The 16789-nt window shown below is 56.7% G+C and overlaps 1 protein-coding gene across 2 annotated transcripts; it reads left to right on the top strand.

The window, feature by feature from the left end:
• The first annotated feature begins 559 nt into the window (after positions 1–559).
• Positions 560–15559, top strand: SLC6A17 (solute carrier family 6 member 17). Of its 2 annotated transcripts, none has more exons than XM_031605960.2 (12): positions 560–696; positions 5550–5939; positions 7422–7579; positions 7807–7933; positions 8116–8297; positions 8677–8787; positions 9328–9569; positions 9820–10012; positions 10339–10531; positions 10767–10926; positions 11428–11590; positions 11881–15559. In XM_031605960.2, exons 2-12 carry the CDS (start codon positions 5654–5656, stop codon positions 12247–12249), a joined length of 2184 nt encoding a protein of 727 aa, XP_031461820.1. In that variant the 5' UTR covers positions 560–696; positions 5550–5653; the 3' UTR covers positions 12250–15559. The 2 variants fall into 2 exon arrangements, with proteins under 2 accessions (XP_031461820.1, XP_089980605.1); XM_090124479.1 differs by lacking the exon at positions 560–696 and adding an exon at positions 2331–2749.
• The last annotated feature ends 1230 nt before the right edge of the window (positions 15560–16789 follow it).

The raw sequence follows: 16789 nt of genomic DNA, 5'->3' as shown, positions 1-16789 counted from the left end.
CTCCGTGACTCCAAAACACCAAAGGGGGAGGAGGGGGGAGCAAAGGGACCCCCAGGAAACCCACCTGGAGAGGCAAAACGAGGTGGGGAGGACGACACCTTTGGAGCCGCTCCTTTCATTCAGGGCTCCTCATACGGACACCAAGGTGGGCAGAAGGAAACCCGCCCCTTCTCTTCTATTCCGCTGTTATTTTTAATACAAGGGCCCCCTCAGAGAGCCTGGGGGATGGTGTGTGTGTGGGGGGGGGGGCAGGTTGCCCCCCCAGCTTTGACGTGCAGCCGTGACGATGACTCAAGCCTGCGTCAGGGGCTGCGCGTCCGCTGTTATTTATTTATTTGAGTGAGTGTGTGGCGGTGGGGGGAGTATTTAAATATATATGTAGAGAGAGAGAGATATATATTTTATTACTCGGGAGCGGAGAGAGGAGTTACCTCCCCTCGGGCGCAGCGCCGAACCCAACGCGCATCCGCGGAGGAGAAGGAGGGAAGGAAGGGGGGGGGGGAAGGACCGACAGGCGGCGGCCGCGCAGCGTCACCGCGGGGCGCGGAGGCAGCGGCGGTACCGGCGGCGGCGGTTTCCCCGGTGGCCCCGCAGGTACCCGGCTCCGCCGCCGCCCGGGGGGTGCGGGGTGGGGGTGGGGATCCGATCCGTTCCGTTCCTCTCGGAGATTCGCTCCGCTCCACCCGCAGCGCAGAGGTAAGGCTGCTTTCTTCCCCCCTCCCCACTTGGTTTTCCCCCTCCCCATCCGTTTTTCTTTTGGGGGGTGGGAGGGAAGGTGCTCGGGGGGCTGCGGCAGCGGGTGCGGCCCTGGAGCTGAGGAGTGTTGGGGGGAGGGGGGGAGCGATCATCCCGGGACCCCCGGGGTGGGGAGGGGCTGAGGTAATGGATGGGGTTGGCTGGGGGTTCATCCCACCCAGCTGCCCCCTGAGGGTGGGGGGGAGGGGGGATAAATAGAGCCTCCAGGCTGACCTTGACAATAACATTGGGAGAGGAGAAAGCATTCGGCTGCGAGGAATATTTCACACCCGGCCCCCGAAGTGAAGGGATTTTCCGTTTTTCCTTTTTCTTTTGAATACTCTTCTTCTGAGGCAGTAAAATGAGGGTTGGGGTTTTGGTTTCACGCCGTTCTGTGTCGAGTGTGGGGAGTCCTTGCTTCCCGTTAGTGCATTTCTTGCATTGTGGCTGTGCCGGAGGTGTGTTTGGGGCTGTGTTTGGGGCTGACGTCTTGGCCAGGTGCATCTTTGCATCGCTTTGGGGACGATTTGCGTCATTCCGGAGATGTGGGGCTGGAAAAAAAAAAAAACAAAAAAAAAAAAAACCCACCAACCCTCTCCCAGCTCTTTGCAAAGGACCCAGAAGGTGAAATCGTTCCGCTTCTGGCGTCAGAGGCACCTGAGGTTGCGATCCATCGTGAGCTGATGCAACTATTTCTGGGTTCGGAAGGAACAAACCTGAAATGCCGCGTGTGGAGCTGAGCTATTCCGGGCAGGGCGCACAGTTCAGTGCCAGAATCTCCCCGGAGGTGTCGAGATTGGATCAGGAAGGGAAATAAAAATGCGGGTCTGTCCGTCCTCCAGGTCGAACGGGAGGCGGTCGGGGTGACATCGATAGGGTTTGGTTGTAATGGGGAGCGATGCGAGCCGCCTCGAATGGCAGAGAGGTGGAAGGATGCGATGGAATCGGGTCGGTGCTGAGGCGGAATGTCCCGGGTTGTGTTTTGGGGTTGGTTTGTTTGTGAACGCAGGTGCTTTGTGAACCACAGAGGGGGAAAGCAGAGCGTGCGCGGTCTGTGTGCTGCTGATCGGGGTGAAGTTGGGTTCGGTGGGGCAGCAGCTCCAGCTGGAACTGAAGGTGGGGGGCTGAGGGAGGGGGGGGAAGGGATCACCCCGTGAGCAGCCCGAAGGAACCGCGTGACGGCAGCTCCGTGTCACACCGCTGCGGATGATGGATGTCATCCGATCCTAAACGAGACGTGAAGGGAGACGGGATGCGGGGAATCAATGGGTTCCTACGCTCCCGACGGCGCCGAGGTTCCCCTCCTCAGGGGTTGTTGTGACTGCCTCGTGACCCACCCGCAAAACTGCCCTTTTTGGTGGTTTTTTCTTTTTTTTTTTTCCCGGAATCCATTGATGAAAACTCGCTCTAAACCCTTCAATGGTACGAAAGCAGAGCTGGGGCTGCGGGAATTGTGCCCACCTCCGGGATGGAGCAGGTGGCAAACGGCGGTACGGCTGCCATAGCCACACGTCTGCTCGCCCGTAGGGGGCTGGGGGCTGTTTGTACCACCTGGGTGGGGGGGGGGGGGTGTAAAGCAGAAGCGGAGGCAGCTCTGATTCATCCCCGAACGCGAACTGCTCCTGTGTCACGACGCTAAAACGAGCCTGAATGAGGAGAGCAGCTCTGAGCATCGCCCCCCCCTGCGATAAATGCCGGCTGCGGGCCGCAGAGCTGCACGCAAACTGCTTGCGAAGGTGGGAGCCCGGGGTCCAGCGCTTCTCCCTGCGGTGTTTCCCCTCGGCCTGCTCTGCTGACCCCTGGCTGCGTGTTTCCCCTCATGCCGTGTGAGTTTGGGGGCCGGAGGGGATGGACCCCGTGATGTGGGACCGCTGCCACTGAGTCACCGCGCGTCACCTCCGGGGGGTGGCGGAGCCTGGCGCTAATTAGCAGGGATCGCTTAAAGAAAGGGAGCGACCCTAATGAGCTCGGAAGGCAAAAGCCTTCCCCCGTGGAGCCGGAGAGGATGAAGAAGGTGAGGAAGAGCCGAGCGGGAGCTGTGAGTCTCCTGGTTTGGGAGTGAGGAGCGGCGTTAAGATGGAGGCAGCTCTGCGTGCGATGGGAGCTTTGCTTGGAGGGGGTTGTGGGAGAGCCGAGCTGCTTATCTATGGGGCAGAAGCTCCTCGGGGCTCTGCTATACGGGATGCCGCTTTGATTTCCTGGGGCTGAAGGGCTCCGTGTGCTCTCGCTGCGATGCAGAGCGATGCTGCTCCCAGCAGGTCCCCCACTGCTCTCCTCGTGGCTTCGCTGCTCAGCCTTGCTGGGTGCAAAAGGGAGGTGGGAGAGGTGCCTGCTCTGTGCCTCCACCTCTCTGCAAGCTCTCCAGGTCCGTAGGTGACCTTGGGTCTGTCCCCTCCTCGTCTGCAGCATAAAGCTCAGCCCTTGGTGTGGTGTCCCAGGATGGGGACGCTTGGATCCCTCAGCCTTCCTCCTTCCCTGGCATCCCTCTGTGCCTGGATTGGTTGCTCTCCTTTCCTGCTCTGTGACCTTGGTGGAGGGAGCAGGGTGCTGTATCGGTGCAGAGACCCCATGGTTTGAATTTGAAGGTTATTTTGAATTCATTGCATCCCAGCCTGGCTTTTTTTTTGTCGCCTCAATTTCCCCCAAATGGAGCCTAAGTGCAGAATTTGGACGCAGGAGCTGCTCTGTCCCTGGGAGAGGAGAGAGCTTCCCTGTGCCCACCCCCTGGGCCCTGAGCTCCGTTGCTACTGACAGATTCCAGCTTCCCCACTCACCTTCCTGAGTCAGCAAGTGGAAAAACCATGGCAGGAGCATGGGGAGGTGGGTTATCCCCAGGGCAGTGATGCTCTTTCCTGCATCTCACCCTATCCCTCCCCATGGGTGCTGGCAGCTGCTCCCATCTCACAGGCACTGTTGCAGTCCCAGCCCTCCCACTTCATACTGGTGCCTTCCTGGACCCCTCTATGAGCACCATGGGGAGGTACCCAGACCCACTGGTGGGCTGTGATCTTCCTTCAGAAGAGAAAGAAAATTGCACATGTGAGAAGGTGAAGGTGGTCAACAAGCTGAATCTCCATCTGTCCGCTACAAGGGGGTTCTGCTTCCTCCAGCTAAAAGCTCCTGATTGTCAGCTGACCTTCCTTTGCAGCGTAGTTGTTGTTTTGGGAGATGAATTCCTTGATTAAATTCCTCTTCTAATGAAACAGATGGGCAGAAGTACTTTTTGCAGATGGATTTGAATTGAGCTTTGGCTGGGAGCATCGTGGCAGACCCCTCTCCGTGGGCTGGGTCTCCTCCAGTGGGCACTGCTGCCATCAGGCTGGGAAGCAGCAGGGTGTCCCCAAGCAAGCAGCAGAGACACAGGAACAGCCACATTGGTGAAGATTATCCTTATAGCACAGCTTTCCCATACAACTTCACATAAGGGGAGAGCTTTCTGCTCCTTACCCCTTTCTCTTCCTCCAGTGCTGCCTCAGCTCCTTATCCCAGCCCCAGCAGAGCAGCTCAGCACCCACTTTCACCCCAAATCCTCTCATCTCTGCAGAGCCTGACCCAAACTCGGTGGAAATCTGTGATTTCCTGCCTCGGGAACCCCCACCTCCCACTGCTCCACCAGAGCAGGCACCCATCCCCTGCTGGGGATGCTCTGGCTGTGGGCAGCCCTGTGCTGGAAATTGCTGCTGTTGAACTGTGAACGCTTTATATGAATGGTCCTCGTTAGGAAATGAAACACTGCTGGACCAGGCTTGAAGGAATAATTCAAACAGCTTCTCTGGAGGAGCCTGATCCAGCCAAGGCTGTGAGGCGACGCAGTTGCCTGGCAACGGATGCAGCTTTTGACTGAAAATAGCTTTTCTATTAGGAACAGGGGCCTGGCACATGGGGAACTTTCTTTGGGGTGAGGAAGCAGCAAGGTGAGGGTGAGGAGGGTGAGCTGTCCTGCTGCTTTGCTTCCCTCCAGCACTGGGATGGCTGCTTGGGAATGAGAAGGGCTGCCTGGCTGAGCCCTGTGCTCTGGAAGGGCCCAGGGTTGTGAGCTGTGCTCAGGGCTGGGATTGATGGGTGTCTGTGTAAAAGGAGAAGCTCAGGAGAAACATGGGGGGGGCTTTGGGACCCTGGGTGTGCCCCCATTGCTCCTCCAGGGACTGGTGGTCACACTGATGGACAGCGAGGATGGAAGACAGAAGCAAGCACAGCTCTTGGGGAGAGTTATTCTTCCATGACTTGGAGTTTCTATGGCTGTCCTCCAGTTGGGGCATGAGCCAGTCTAACCCCAGTTCTTCCAGTATGGCCAAGGATCTCTGGTGTCAATGCTCAGACTGTGCAGATCTTGTGGCTTGGGTTCCCAGGCCAAGGCTGGGAAGGCAGCAGGGCTGGGACGATGGATGGCTTTGTGTCACCGTGGCTGTTTTGCAGATGTTATTTGCTATAGAACTGCCTGCGGTGATTTAACTGCTGGCTCTCACCCACTTTGTGCCTGATAACATCCAAGGAGGATGGAGAGCCCTGGTGTTTGTCACTGTCACCTGAGTGCTTTTGAGCCCTGTGGCCCTTCAGGACTGAGCCGTAGGGCTGTGCAGGGCTGGGGGGACTGCTCTGTCACCACCCCCCTGCACCCATGGGTGCTCCCTCCTGGGGGCTCTCCCCACCGAGGAAGCAGCAGGGTGTTGCTTCCACTCAGCATCCCCCAGCCCAAAGGATGTCCCCAAAACACGGGGTGATGGTGACCTCTCCCCATCATCTCTGCCAGTCCCAACAGCACCGGGATGAGGCAAAACCAACCAACCCCATGCTGCTGACCCCTTCCCATACAGGTCCTGCTGATGACGAGGAGGTGAGCCCCAAGCAGCTCACACGGGGACGTTCCTCTTCTTCCTTCACCCCATCCCAGCCCCTGGGGTGGCACGGAGCCGTCCTGATGCCGAAAAACAGCAAAGTGACGCAGCGGGAGCACAGCAGTGAGCATGTCACCGAGTCGGTGGCCGACCTGCTGGCTCATGAGGAGCCCGTGGACTACAAACGCAGCGTCCTCAACGTGACAGGGGAGGCTTGGGATAAGCAGAAGGACGGGGAGGAGGAGCTGGATGCAGAGAACAGGCCGGCGTGGAATAGCAAGCTGCAGTACATCCTGGCCCAGATTGGCTACTCTGTGGGGCTGGGAAATGTCTGGCGATTCCCCTACCTGTGCCAAAAGAATGGAGGAGGTGAGAGATGGGGTTTTGGGGGTGGTCTGCGGGCTGATCTTGCCTCTGCTGGGGTGTGGGTGCTGGGGGTGGAGGGAGCAGTGGGGGTGGTTTGGGAGGTGAGGGGCAGCTGGGAGCTGCTGGCTGTGCTGCGGTGCAGAGCTGCAGGAACCTCCAGGGCAGCTTCTTGCTAAAGGATGCTCATCTGCCTGCCCTGAGAACAAAGTGAATCCCACCGGTACGTTCAGGGCTGCAACGAAGCCCTGATTCCTTTGGTAGGGAGCTCTCTGCATCTGTGATTTCCTGCTCATCCCAGCTAATAGATGGGATCAGGAGCCAGCTCTGAGCAGGAGGTCAGATGCCAGGCATCTCTGAACCCACCCTGCCTCAATTTCCCCATATAACAGGATGGAACCCTCAGCAGCCATGAGACTTGCTGTGGGGTCAAGTGGGTTTGACAACCCCCTAACACACGCTAATCTATCTCATCCCTGGGATGCAGGGGCACGAAAGGGCATGTGTTGGGATGAGCAGATGCCTTTAGAAGCCCCTTGCTGCCGCATGACAGCTTCCTGCAGCAGGTTTCCAGATGTGAGCTGCCCTCTCTTGCACAGATGGAGAAACTGAGGCACGGAGCTGGGAGCTGGCTGGCACGGCAGTAAGCTGCTCGGTGCAGGGTGGGATGGCTGCTTCCTTCCTGCTCCCCAAGCAGACATCTGTGGGGGAGAACAGCCTGGTGCTGGCAGTGAGATGGGCCTGAGCCAAATTCCCAGCACTCGGTGTGCCGGGAGCCGCGTGTGCTGGCGATGACGCATGGGCATGAGCTGGTGGCCGTCCTCCCAGGGGTCAGTGGAGGAAAAATCTCTAACGTTGGAGAAGTTTGCATCCAAACGGATCCATCTGTCTCATCATCTGGAGGTCATGATGCCCGTGAGGGTGTTGCAGGGATGGGAAGCTTGTGGGTGTTCCGGGTTACACCAGTGTCCAGCTGCACCCTGGGTGCGTGCATCTCCATTTTCCTCCTCCTTAATGAGCCTCTCACTTAATGAGCCTCCTTACCTCTGCTCCAAACACGGCCCCATCCATCCCTGGCCCAGCTCTGCTGGCTGTCACTTGGCCATAAATCCCAGCTCTGCAGCCACGTGCTCCCAGTGCTGTCCGGCAGCCCCTGGCAGAGGTTGGAGCCATTCATCAGCTGGGCGCTGCAGCGTGAGTCATCGCATCTTTTACAGCCATTTGGTTATGCTTCATGAACTGCTAATTTCTCTCTGGTCTCCCCAATTAGATGGAGATTAACCTCCTTTCTATTCCGAGCTGTTTTACCCCTAGCAGAGAGCTCAAGTATCCTGCACATACCCACACTGCCTGGGGATGCTGCAGGGTTCCTCGCCACGCACGTGTGTTTTCTATTGCAAACAAAGTGATGAACCAGACACAGCCTGTCTCTCGTTGGGATATAAGAGCAAGCAGATGAGTCCGTGACAAGCTTTCTGTCCCTGCCAGGTGCCTACCTGGTCCCATACCTGGTCCTGCTCATCATCATCGGGCTCCCGCTGTTCTTCCTGGAGCTGGCAGTGGGGCAGCGGATCCGTCGGGGCAGCATTGGTGTCTGGAATTACATCTGTCCTCGCCTCGGTGGCATCGGTTATGCCAGCTGCCTGGTGAGCATGCACTGGGGTGTGTGGGATGCTCTGCAGGCTGCAAACAGGGGATGGTCTGGGGCAAACCTCACCGAGCCCAGTCTGGGGGATTGAAGGGTTGAATGGAGTTTTTCAGCTCTATCCGTGGGTTTAGGGTTGGTTTGGGAATGAGCCCATCCCTGCTCAATGGGAACACCAGCACTGCTCCCACTGCTTCACAGCGTGTCCTCCTCAACCTCCCAACGCAGGTCTGCTTTTTTGTCGGTCTCTATTACAACGTCATCATCGGTTGGAGCATCTTTTACTTCTTCAAGTCCTTCCAGTACCCTCTTCCCTGGAGCGAGTGCCCCATTGTCAAGAATGGCTCCGTGGCTGGTGAGATATGGGGGTAAATGATGGGGACTGGGGCTTTGGGGCACCAGACACCCTCAAAACCTTCAGCTATTGCAGGCTGGGGACACTGGAGGTTGGGATGTCTCCTGGGGACATGGACAGAGTGAGAAGAGAGGTGGCTCTCCCCCAGCCCCTCACTCTCTGGTACCCCCATTCATTTGCAGTTGTGGAGACTGAATGTGAGAGGAGCTCAGCCACCACCTACTTCTGGTACCGGGAGGCCTTGGACATCTCCAACTCCATCTCAGAGAGTGGGGGACTCAATTGGAAGATGACCCTCTGCCTGCTGGTGGCCTGGAGTCTCGTTGGCTTGGCCATGATCAAAGGCATCCAGTCCTCGGGGAAGGTGGGTAGCAGCAATCCGTCCTCCAGATGTGTTGGTTTCCCATGATGTTCAGATGGAACCCATCTCCAGCTGTGCCAGATGTTTTACAGAGCGCATCAGCACAGGGCAAGGAGGCTGCTGCCCCGTGGCAGTGGGGTGGTATCACATCCCCTATGCCCAGAAGGAAGCCTCATCCACATCACTGGGACACTGGGAGGGAGCCCCATGCTGGGAACCAGTGGTGCTGGGAGGTGATGGGGAAGCAGAGCTGTCCTTCCCCAGGGCTTGTCTGGCACCAGCATTCAGGCTCCAGTTTGTGATGTCCTGGGGATGGATATGGGGAAGGGGCTGAGAGGTAAAGGAGGTGGTGCCCACCCTGCACGCGTTCCTCTTGCTCCAGGTGATGTATTTCAGCTCCCTCTTCCCCTACGTGGTGCTGGTTTGCTTCTTGGTGCGGGGCCTCCTGCTGCGCGGGGCGGTGGATGGGATCATGCACATGTTCACCCCTAAGGTAAGAGCTCAGCAGACTCCCAGCAGGTTTATCCTCCGGGCTGCTCACCCTTCGTGCACGTCATTTCACAGAATCCTCTTTTTCCCTTGTTTCCACCCCAAAAATCAGAGCCACAAAGGTCCCAATAAATGAGGCAGGAGGTGTTGCAGAGCCCTGAGGTGGTCATCATGGTGCTGCCTGAGGCATCGTTCCCTTTGGGTGGGCAAGGGGAGGGGTGCCCTCAGCAATACATTTATATAAGAGCTTAGGGGCTCTGTGAGATGATGCTGGCTGGTAGCAAAACCTCCGCTGGTGTTTATGCAATTAACTAGCTAATTAATTAATGATGAAGAGATACAGATGAAACAGCTCAGCTGTGAGGCTGTTACAAGATACTAATTAGGATCTCCTGATGAACAGCTCTTGGGGGCCCACAGCCTGCTACAGGGGAAGGGGGGGAGAGGTCTGGGGTTAAACGATCCCAAAAGGCTCTGGAGGATGGGAACGGCTCTGGCACCACCACAACCCCTCATTCCTTTTTCTGTGTCCCCTCTCCCCAAGCTGGACAAGATGCTGGACCCCCAGGTGTGGCGGGAGGCAGCCACGCAGGTGTTCTTTGCCTTGGGATTGGGTTTTGGGGGGGTCATCGCCTTCTCCAGCTACAACAAGCAGGACAACAACTGCCACTTCGATGCCACACTCGTCTCCTTCATCAACTTCTTCACTTCTGTCCTGGCCACCTTGGTTGTGTTCGCCGTGCTGGGCTTCAAGGCCAACATCATGAATGAGAAATGCGTGGTGGAGTAGGTGGATTTGCTTTCTGTCCGTCTGGGGTGGGGAAACCTGTGCTGGCGGGGCTGTGGCTCAAGGACTGAGTGATGCTGTGTTTTGGAGGACTCAGATTGCTTGTGATCAAGATCTGGATCTCCAGAGGTGCCCCCTTGTAGCTGAGGGCACAGTTTTTCTGGCTTTGGTTGGGCACTAAGCTCTAGCAGGTTCTCACACTGGATGGAAGGGGACGTATCTGGGTGACCGGATTCTGCTCTCCCCTAGGAATGCTGAGAAGATTTTGGGATACCTGAACACCAACGTGCTCAGCCACGACCTCATCCCACCCCACGTGAACTTCTCCCACTTGACAGCCAAAGACTACAACGAGATGTACAGGGTGATCATGACGGTGAAAGAGGGGCACTTCAAAGAGCTGGGCTTGGACGCGTGTCTGTTGGAGGATGAGCTCGACAAGGTACCCCATGGCATTCCTAACAGGACAAAGAAATCACCTTGCCCATTGGCAGTCCTTGCTAGAAGCTGCCCTGTCTAGAAAAACTGCTTCCAGTGACCCTCCAAGGATGGGAATTCCCTGCTCCTGTGGTCTTTCCTGGGGTGTGGGAATGGTCTGCCCATGGTAGCAAGTCTAATTAGGGTCATTGCCACTTCCACACCAGACACTGGAGTGGATTTTTCTTTCCTTGAGGAGTTGTTCAGTGGGAAGAGAGAGCCCTGAGACACGCAGCCTGACATGTTTCTTCATCCTTTCTGTCTTTTTTTTTGTTTTTCCCTCATAAATAGTCAGTGCAAGGAACTGGCCTGGCCTTCATCGCCTTCACAGAAGCCATGACCCACTTCCCAGCCTCGCCGTTTTGGTCTGTCATGTTCTTCTTGATGCTGATAAACCTGGGGCTGGGCAGCATGATTGGAACCATGTCAGGCATCACCACGCCCATCATCGACACCTTCAAGGTGCGGAAGGAGGTGTTCACAGGTGAGGTCTTCTGCATCCTCATGGGTTGGGGCTGGAGGGTCCCCATTGTCATTCTAGAAGAGCGGGGACACGTGGACATGTAATGGGATCAGAACCTATGGGGTACCAGCCTCAGTTACCCTGGGGACCATAGGATCATTTGGAAACGGCCACTAAGATCACTCAGCCACTGGCACATCACCATCACGCCAGCTGATCCGTGCTCTGTTAACTGTGCCCATTTTTCTCCCCGCAGTTGGTTGCTGCATCTTCGCCTTCGTGGTGGGTCTGATCTTCGTGCAGCGCTCCGGGAACTACTTTGTCACCATGTTTGATGATTACTCAGCCACGCTGCCGCTCACCGTCGTGGTCATCCTGGAGAACATCGCTGTGGCCTGGATTTATGGCACTAAGAAGTAAGGTGTTTGCACCAGAAATGGAAAATCTTGGCTGTAACTCCTGGCTAAAAGCCCCCGCCTTCCACTTCTGATTTTCCAAGAGGCGAGCTCTGATGGAGCAAATACCCTGAAGGCAGTTGTTACAGGGGCAGGATATGTTTGCCTCCATCCTCTACCCTGCCCTCGGTGTAACCCAGCACCAAGAGCAAGTCCTGCTAATGGGTATCTAGCTTTGGTTCTGGTGCTCTGTTGCTTGTCATCACAGTTTTATCTGAGGTTTCTGGAACCTCATTCCCTCAGTGCCTATTCTTGTTGGCCAGAGCAAGGGAGGCTCAGGTGGCCTTTTCCACGGGAGGTTCCCAACCCATCCTATGGGTTCGAAAGACTGAGGTGATCTCCTGGCTCAGCTGTGCTCTTCCCCGGGCTCTTTTTTGAGTCTAATCTGCAGCAGGGCTCCTGGGAGGGAGTTTCTTGCTGGAAGGTGGGGAGCAGTGTGGTTCCATCTCTTCCTCTCTGCAGGTTCATGCAGGAACTGACAGAGATGCTGGGTTTTCGGCCCTATCAGTTCTACTACTACACCTGGAAGTACGTCTCTCCCATCTGCATGGCTGTACTCATGACTGCCAGCATCATCCAGCTGGGAGTCAGCCCCCCGGGCTACAGCGCGTGGATCAGAGAGGAGGTGAGCAGGGTTCCCATCCCAGCTCTGCTTATTCCTCCAGCTGGGACGTGTCCCACCCGCTTGGCCATCATTTTTCCCTGCTGCCCAAAAGGCTCAAGTCAGCTCAGAGCATGAGCTCGAGTGTGACATTGGGGTTTATCTTGGTTCCACCAAAGTGCACGGCCTTTTATCCACTTTGATTTGCTGTCCTAAGATGAAGGCTGGCAGGAGGCAGCGGGAGCTGCTGAGCACTTAGATGTCGTACCTGGTGTGCGTCGCAGCTCCCTGGCACCAATCTCTCTCTTTTTCAGGCTGCGGAGAAGTTCCTTTTTTACCCAAGCTGGGCCATGGCTATCCTCATCTCCCTGATCATCCTGGCCTCCCTCCCTCTGCCTCTGGTCTTCATCCTCCGGCAGTTCCACCTGGTGTCAGACGGCTCCAACACCCTCTCGGTCACCTACAAGAAGGGTCGGATGATGAAGGACATCTCCAACTTGGAAGACAACGACGAGACGCGCTTCATCCTGAGCAAGGTGCCGAGCGAGACCCCATCCCCAATGCCCACCCACCGTTCCTACCTGGGTCCTGGGAGCAATTCCCCTATGGAGATGAGCAGCGCGCCCAACGGACGCTATGGGAGCGGGTACCTGACGGCCGGCACCCCCGAGTCTGAACTGTGATGGTGGGCAGCTGACCACCCCCTGGGAGAGGAGAAGTCGCTGGGGAGTGGATCCTGGCTGTTCAGGCAGTGGGAAAACTATCAAAGAAGAAGAAACCCCTCTTTAAGTTGTAACCAAAAGCAGCCGTTCCTATGATGATGAAGGGATTGCGGGAGGGGCAGGACTCCTCCAACAGCCCTCAGCAAAGGGCAGGACCTGGGGCTCGCCTTAGGGAAGGGAGGAGCAAGGGATGCTGCGATGCTTTTCCAAGGGTTGTCCTCTCGCAGCTCGAGTCTGAAGCAAAGAATCTCTCTTTTCAAGCAGCTGGTGGCTGGAAAAAAGGACCCGGCGTCAGGTGGAAAGCCAGCCATGCTTCCTCCTGCAGCCCAGCGCTCTGCCCTTCGTCTGTTGTCCTTTAGCTGGGAGGAGTCATGGCCTTATTCCAACGAGCACAATTAACCGTCGATGTTCATAGCACAAAAGGGTGCTGCCGTTGTTTGCCATCGTTGTTGCTGTTGTATCTCCTGTAGTTTTTCTAGCTGTGGACGCAACCAGATAACCCCAATGTTTTGGCCAGGGTTGGCAGGGAGCAGCGTGGGGCTGAGTTATGGTGACGTGTGTGAGACTGCAGCTGGTGGCTCTTTGGTGGCTGTCCCATCACCACCAGCACAGGGACAGGGTCTGCAGGGTGTTCCCAGGTGGGAACTGGGGTGATGTGTGGTCGGTGTGCTCTGAGATGCTGGGATGGCATGGCCTGTGGGCAGGCAGCTCTGCTGGGCGGCACCTCCAAAAGGAGGGATTTTATGTGAGGTCTAGAAGGGCAATGGGGATGGAGCAGGGAGCACTCTGCTGGAATGGCTCCGGATCTGTGGGATGCTCTGCTGCACCACCATCCCTGGTGTGGTGGTCATCTCCTCTTGCTGCTTTCTTTAGGCACATGGAGCTGTGGGATACCAGGTCCTACAGCAGCCCTGCTTTGGCTCTCAGGAAACTGCCCTGGGCTGTGGGGAGGTGAGCTGGCTTTTGGGGATGGCAGATGGAAGGATACGTCTGAGCAGCCAGCACTGGGTCCCAGCATCCCCATGAGCTGCATCCAGGCTGCTGAGCCCTCCGTGGTGCCTGTCCATGCTGCCTGGGGAGCACATGGATGCAAAGCTGTGTGAATGAGGAAGGTGGGTTGGGTTTCCCAGTTCTGAGTTTCTCCCTCTGGCACTGAAGGTTTCCCTGAATCAAACACAAAGCCAAGAATTTCTGTTGGGAGTACGGTATGAAGTGACCATTCCTTCTTTTCTCCGTGGGCACAGGGGAGCAGCACCTGCTGTCTTGGCACGTTTTATGGTCTCAAAAGCTGAGCGAGCTCCTTACTTCAGTCCTGTTGGGCTGAGACCACACCTGGGGGCATTTCAAATACTTTTGCAGGTCACATTCCTGGCTCCTTGCCCACGAGCTCCTCTAGCCTTTCTTGCCCATCCATGGGTGGGAGGTTTCCCACCATGTATCTCTGATGGTTTGGGATCCTGTGTTTATAGTTCTTCTCATTGTTGGCTCAGCTGGAGCATCTTACTGGGCAATTAGCACAGGCCCTTCGTTAGCCATTTATCCAGGGGGGAACAAAGATGGGGTCTGACCCAAAGCATGACCCATGGCAGAGGAAGCACCAGCCCCAGGGTCAGCTGTGCTCCCACCTCTTCTCCAATCCTCATCCAGATTAACCTTCCCCTCCTCCTGCCCTTACAGAGGGACACAGAGAGATCCCCACTGCATCACCTCCAAACAGGAGAAGCACAAAACCACATTTTTTCACCCTCTCCTCCCCCCTCTGTCCCCAGTTTCCCCCATCGCTGCCCAGTGTCACCTTCCCATGGCAGTGACTGAGCCCAGGGGCTGGATCCCCACCGCAGCTCCCATGGAGTTAGGGAGCAGGGCAGCTCACCAGGTCCCATCTGCTGCCGTGCTGTGATGCTCCTCGAGCCCTTGGGGGAACGCTTCAGTCCCCCCATCCCTCCCATTGCCATTCCCAAACTGGACAGGGAGGTGTTCTCTTCCCACCCCTCTTATTGCAGCACCAAGAAGAGGCAAAACCAACAGGAAGGTAACAAGAAAGCTATATTATATATATACATATATACATATATATATATATAAAACACATGCAGAGAGAGGAGATGGAATAATAACCCACAGATTCTCTATTTCTACTGTATATTTATTCTGTAAATGTCACTGTAAATGCTGTTAAATGACAAAGTGGCCCGTGACCCTATTTTCATCCCCAGTGCTGTACAGATCAATTCTCACTGTATATCAGACAGATTTTTACCTTTTTATTTCTCGTGCGTGGTGGGTGGCTGTGTGCCTGTCCCCCCCCCAAACCCCAGACCCCCACCATGGGGGCGATGGGGGGGACGGACGCCTTTCTTTTTATCCGTGGAAGTTGTGTATTTCTCGTGGTGTTTGCTCGGTGTTGGGGGGGGGGGTCGGTGGATGGGGTGTGGGGGGGTGTGAAGCTGTAGATGCTCCGTGTCGTCGCTGTGTGTGCGTGTGTTTGTCTGTCAATGCCGTGCGTGGGGTGCGGTGTGTGGGATGTGCGCCTTGCTGTCGCGTTCGGGGTCACTTCTCGCTGTACTCGGTCACTTTGGGAACCGGTAGGGGGGGTTCTTCCCCCTGGTTCTCCCCCTCTGCCCCCCCGTGCACCTTTTCGGGGTCGATCCCCGGTGACTTTTAGCCTTGGCGATCACTTTCAGTTTGTTTTCTCCCCGCAGAGGCACAGGGAATAGCTGCTAGCTGTCAGCACAGGCACTTTCCAGTTTCCCTCCGGGTGGTTGGAGCAGGAGGGGAGGATGCTGCCGATACTCCTGCCCCCTCCCAGCTCTCCCCTTCCTTCCCAGCCCGGATCGCGCTGCTCAGAGCAGGGCTGGATGAGGAGCCCCGCTATGGAGAAGGGCTTCCCCTCCTGCCCTCCCAGCAGCTCCCTCTGCTCCCCAGCTCCTCCAGAGCTGCTCCCACTGCCTCCCTCATCCCTCCGCCCCGGCTCTCACCAGCAGGAGCGGGGTGTGCAGGTGCCCCGGTGGCTCTGCCGACCCCCAGAGACACAGCCCAGCTCAGGCAGAGCCCCTGCAGCACACGGGCTGCTCCGCTGTGGGTAAGCACAATGCTGGCCAAACCCTCCTGTACAGGTAAAAGCACAGATCTGATAGAAACTCGTCCCATGTATCCTCGTAGCCGGTGTATTTACCACTCGTGCCGTGCCGGCCGGACTCCTCAGCAGGTGAGAAAAGCCCTGTAATGGCCGTGATGGAGTCTGATTAAAAGTCTGTTCTTACCAAGTCTCTTCTCTGCCTCCATTTCCTTCCTTGGGGTGGGCTGTGGGGCTGCAGGGAGCACCAGGGCTGGCAGCACCTGTGGGTGTCAATGCCTCTATCCTGTCCTGTCACCTCTGTTTGTTCTTCTGTCTCCTCTCTGAGCCTTTTCTGTGCCTCCATCCAGCAGTGGAGCTCACTCGGGGCAATTCCTTCCATCCTGGACCAGATCAACCTGCACTGGCTGGATGGGGTGCATGGACTGGTAAGACATCTGCTCCTCTCACCATGCCCTGCTGACGTGCTGGTGGCTCAGCCAGAGCACTGGGGGTACTGGGAAGCTGGAGGAGGATCAGGGATCTCCAGTGACTTCAGCTGCTGGGTATTGGCTCAGTCTTGAGCTCAAGGGGAAGCAGGGCTGCCTCTCCCCTCCCATCTTTGTAGCTCCCTTAGCTGGTTCAGCCCTGGAGAGCACGGGGAGAGCTGAAAGAGGGGAGGATGGGAACACAGGAGCTGTGAGCAGTGTGGGTACCATGGGGGCACTTGGCTGTGATTGCACTCACGATGAGTGTGAGGTGGCATCACACAGAAGGGTTGGACAGATTTGCTGAATGTCCCTGGAGATGAGGGGATGGTGCACAGGAGCAGGGCACATCCTGCAGGATGAGGGTTGGGATAATGGGATCCAGAGGGCAGCTCCATAGGAGCAGGGATGAGGATGCTCCCAGCCACCTCCAGTGAGGGATGCAGGGTTATGGGTGCAGCCCACCTTAAAACCTGGGGTGATGCTGAAGGCCCTGCAATACCACTCCTGGCTGCTGTGCTGAGTGCCTCATCCCCAGCCCACCCCACAGCACGGGGTGGGGGGGGGGGCTTTGATTTCTTCCTCTCCCAGCAGAGATGTGGGAGCTGTCTGAAAAAGCAAGGAAACCCAAAGTGCAGCAGGTGCTGGTGTGCCTTTGGGATGGCAGCTATGGCACGGGGTGGGAGAGCTGTTGCCATAGGAAAGAACCAGGCCAGGAGCGTGACTTCTTTCCCCCTGGAGGAATCTCAGTGCTGAGAATGGGTCTGGGAGGGCACTTAACCCCCCCCTCCTGCTGTAGCTGCTCTGTGCAATAAGGCTGCATGGAAGAAGAATCACAGCGTGTGATTCTGTGCAGGGTTGGGAGAAAAAACGAACAGAGAAATGTTCAGTTGGATAAAATCACCGAGAATTCCCTTTGATGGTGAGGCACAGGGTGGGGTAGGATGAACAAATGGGA

The sequence above is a fragment of the Phasianus colchicus genome, chromosome 25 (genome assembly GCF_987193195.1).
Source record: "Phasianus colchicus chromosome 25, bPhaCol1.hap1.1, whole genome shotgun sequence".
In the NCBI taxonomy this organism is placed as follows: Eukaryota; Metazoa; Chordata; class Aves; order Galliformes; family Phasianidae; genus Phasianus; species Phasianus colchicus.
Note: the sequence above shows the minus strand (reverse complement) of the source record. Positions and strands in the feature narration are given on the sequence as shown.